The sequence below is a fragment of the Engraulis encrasicolus genome, chromosome 13 (genome assembly GCF_034702125.1).
Source record: "Engraulis encrasicolus isolate BLACKSEA-1 chromosome 13, IST_EnEncr_1.0, whole genome shotgun sequence".
Taxonomy (NCBI): domain Eukaryota; kingdom Metazoa; phylum Chordata; class Actinopteri; order Clupeiformes; family Engraulidae; genus Engraulis; species Engraulis encrasicolus.
In genome coordinates, this window is record NC_085869.1 from 36175496 (window position 1) to 36177995 (window position 2500).

The window sequence follows — 2500 nt, forward strand, 5'->3', positions numbered from 1 at the left end:
AAATATTGAAATATTGAAATATTGAAATATTGAAAAATCCATCTGTCGTGTTGAGTAGACATGGACATTGGTAGACATCGGTAGACATGTTATCCTTAATCCCTAGCTCGTAATTATGACACTGTCTATGTAACTTTGTCGTGAAATTTGTCTTCTGGGGGGGCCCACAGAAGCCTGTACCCTAGGGGCCCCATGCCATCTGAATCCGGCAATGCTTGCCTGTCTCCCCCCGCCAGCCCTGCCCAGCCTGCCCAGCTTATTATTCCCAGCCACCAGCAGCTCCACTGGGGCTTAGGGCGTCTGCAGCCTGGCCTCCCCCTCTCCCTACCCCTCTACTTTGCCCAGTGCCAAGTCACTTCCTCCTGGAGAGATCTGACCTCTCTCCCCTGCAGGGTTTGGAAGACTAGGTGCGGGCGCACGCACACACACACACAGCAGTTGGACTCAGTGTGTGTGTACGTGTGTGTGTACGTGTGTGTGTGCGTGCGTGCGTGCGTGCGTGCGTGCGTGCGTGCGTGCGTGTGTGTGTGTGTGCATGCATGTGTGTGTGCGTATGTGCGTACATGTGTGCACACAGCTATTCTGTGTATTGTGTATACGTGAATTGTCTGTCTATGTACTGTAGTATGTTACTCGCATGTACAGTATGACTGTGGATGGTAGAGCAGGTGTTTGTTATGTGTGTGTGGAGGACTTCCTCAGCCAAGGTCCTGTTTACAGTACCAGTTGCTGGAGACCTTGGGTGGGAATGATGTTGCCCTTTTGCAATGTCCCCAATGTGTCCTATTTAATGTCCTTGGTAAAGTAAACAACTCTCTTTCTGTCTCTCTCTTGCGTCCTATCTCTCTCTCTCTCTCTCTCTCTCTCTCTCTCTCTCTCTCTCTCTCTCTCTCTCTCTCTCTCTCTCAACACAATCAGCATCTCTCAGTGAATACGAATGTGAAGACACAAATGGTATTTATTAGCCTGGGCGAAAGCGACTGTTGACTCCGTCAAACAGTCTGGCAAAAGCCAAGAGGAATCCGTCTCCGTGGAGGGTGGGAGATGGTCTGATCTTACTCTGCCATTTAAATTCATTGGAGTTCCGAATTCAAATTAAAACCCATATTGTGCTTTATTAGCATGACTGTTACGATATAGTGTTGCAAAAGCATACAAATAACAAAACAAAAGTGTGAATATAGTTACCTTAACCAATCAGTAACGGACTTCGCGGGTGAGTTCTGCGTCACCACTCTCAACTGTTTGCTGATTGGCTAAACACTGAGAGAACCGAGCTGGAGGCTTTTGCCAGACGATGTGCGGAGCCAAAATCTTTGGGTGGAGTACATAGGATGGCGTCGCCAGGCTAGGTATTTATAGCTTTCATACAGTGTTCATACTTTCCATTGTATAATGTCAACTCTCTTTCTGTCTCTCTTTTTCTTTTTCTTTTTCTTTCTCTTTTTCTCTCTCTCTCTCTCTCTCTCTCTCTCTCTCTCTCTCTCTCTCTCTCTCTCTCTCTCTCTCTCTCTCTCTCTCTCTCTCTCTGTGCCCCATAGCCATTGGAGAGCCCATCCGGCTGGACTGGTATAACCCTCAGGGGGAGCGGATGGTGCCATCCCAGCGCGTGGCACTGCACACGGAGGGCGTGCGCTCCCGACTCACCCTCTACAACGCCAACGTGGAGGACGCGGGCATCTACCGGTGCCAGGCCACCAACGCCCGGGGACAGACACAGGAGGCCACCGTGGTGCTGGAAATATACCGTAAGCCTGTCATCAAGCCATATCTAGACAGTGCACCTTTAAACGCATAGTATAGGAGCTAATGAAATAGCCTACCGTAAGCCTGTCAGCCACATCTACACGAGTGTAATGGAGTCCAACTAGCAGAATGTGGCGTGGAACGTTAGTAAACCTCCCTCCAGAAGCCTCATACAGTAAAGGTAGCGTTGGGCAATCGGACTGGCCCTTTAGCTCAGCGGTCTCGTACTATGCCTCCCATTGACGAGGTGGCGAGTTCAAGATCTAACACTGTGCGGTCCGGTTCTCGATCCTGATTGTCTGATAGCCGTCGTCAATCGAGCGTAAAACTACACCTTTCACATGAATATTCTATGCGCGTCCAAGTTAGACCCAGCGAATCTACGTCGGTAATGACAATATGTTGCATTTGGGGTAGGGAGTCTGCAAGAAGAGCACATCTTTGCACCATCTGTGGTTGGGGTATCAGTATGATTGCAAAGACATTTCATTCCTGCGGTGTTTATCACCCCTTGCTGTGTTTTTGTTGCGAAGTGTGTTTTCTGGTAGCGCGACGCACGCACGCACACCGAGTAACGTTGCCGGGGTAACCACAATTACTTCCTCAGCTTATCAACTCATCACGAATGAAATTAATTGTCATTAAAGCGTTTTTAAAGAAATTTGGTCAGAGATTAAGTGTAACAGTGTTAGATAAGCAATAAGCCACTTGATTCCGTGGGTTACTCTCTATTGATAACGGGCAAGGGGACGTT

At 48.6% G+C, this 2500-nt stretch overlaps 1 protein-coding gene across 3 annotated transcripts in view; it reads left to right on the forward strand.

The window, feature by feature from the left end:
* ncam2 (neural cell adhesion molecule 2) overlaps window positions 1–2500 on the forward strand; it is a 353287-nt gene that overhangs the window by 224457 nt on the left and 126330 nt on the right. For all 3 annotated transcript variants that reach the window (XM_063213815.1, XM_063213816.1, XM_063213817.1), the window contains exon 3: window positions 1542–1748. In XM_063213815.1, the coding sequence (XP_063069885.1) occupies window positions 1542–1748 (207 nt within the window). The remainder of the gene's footprint in view (window positions 1–1541; window positions 1749–2500) is intronic.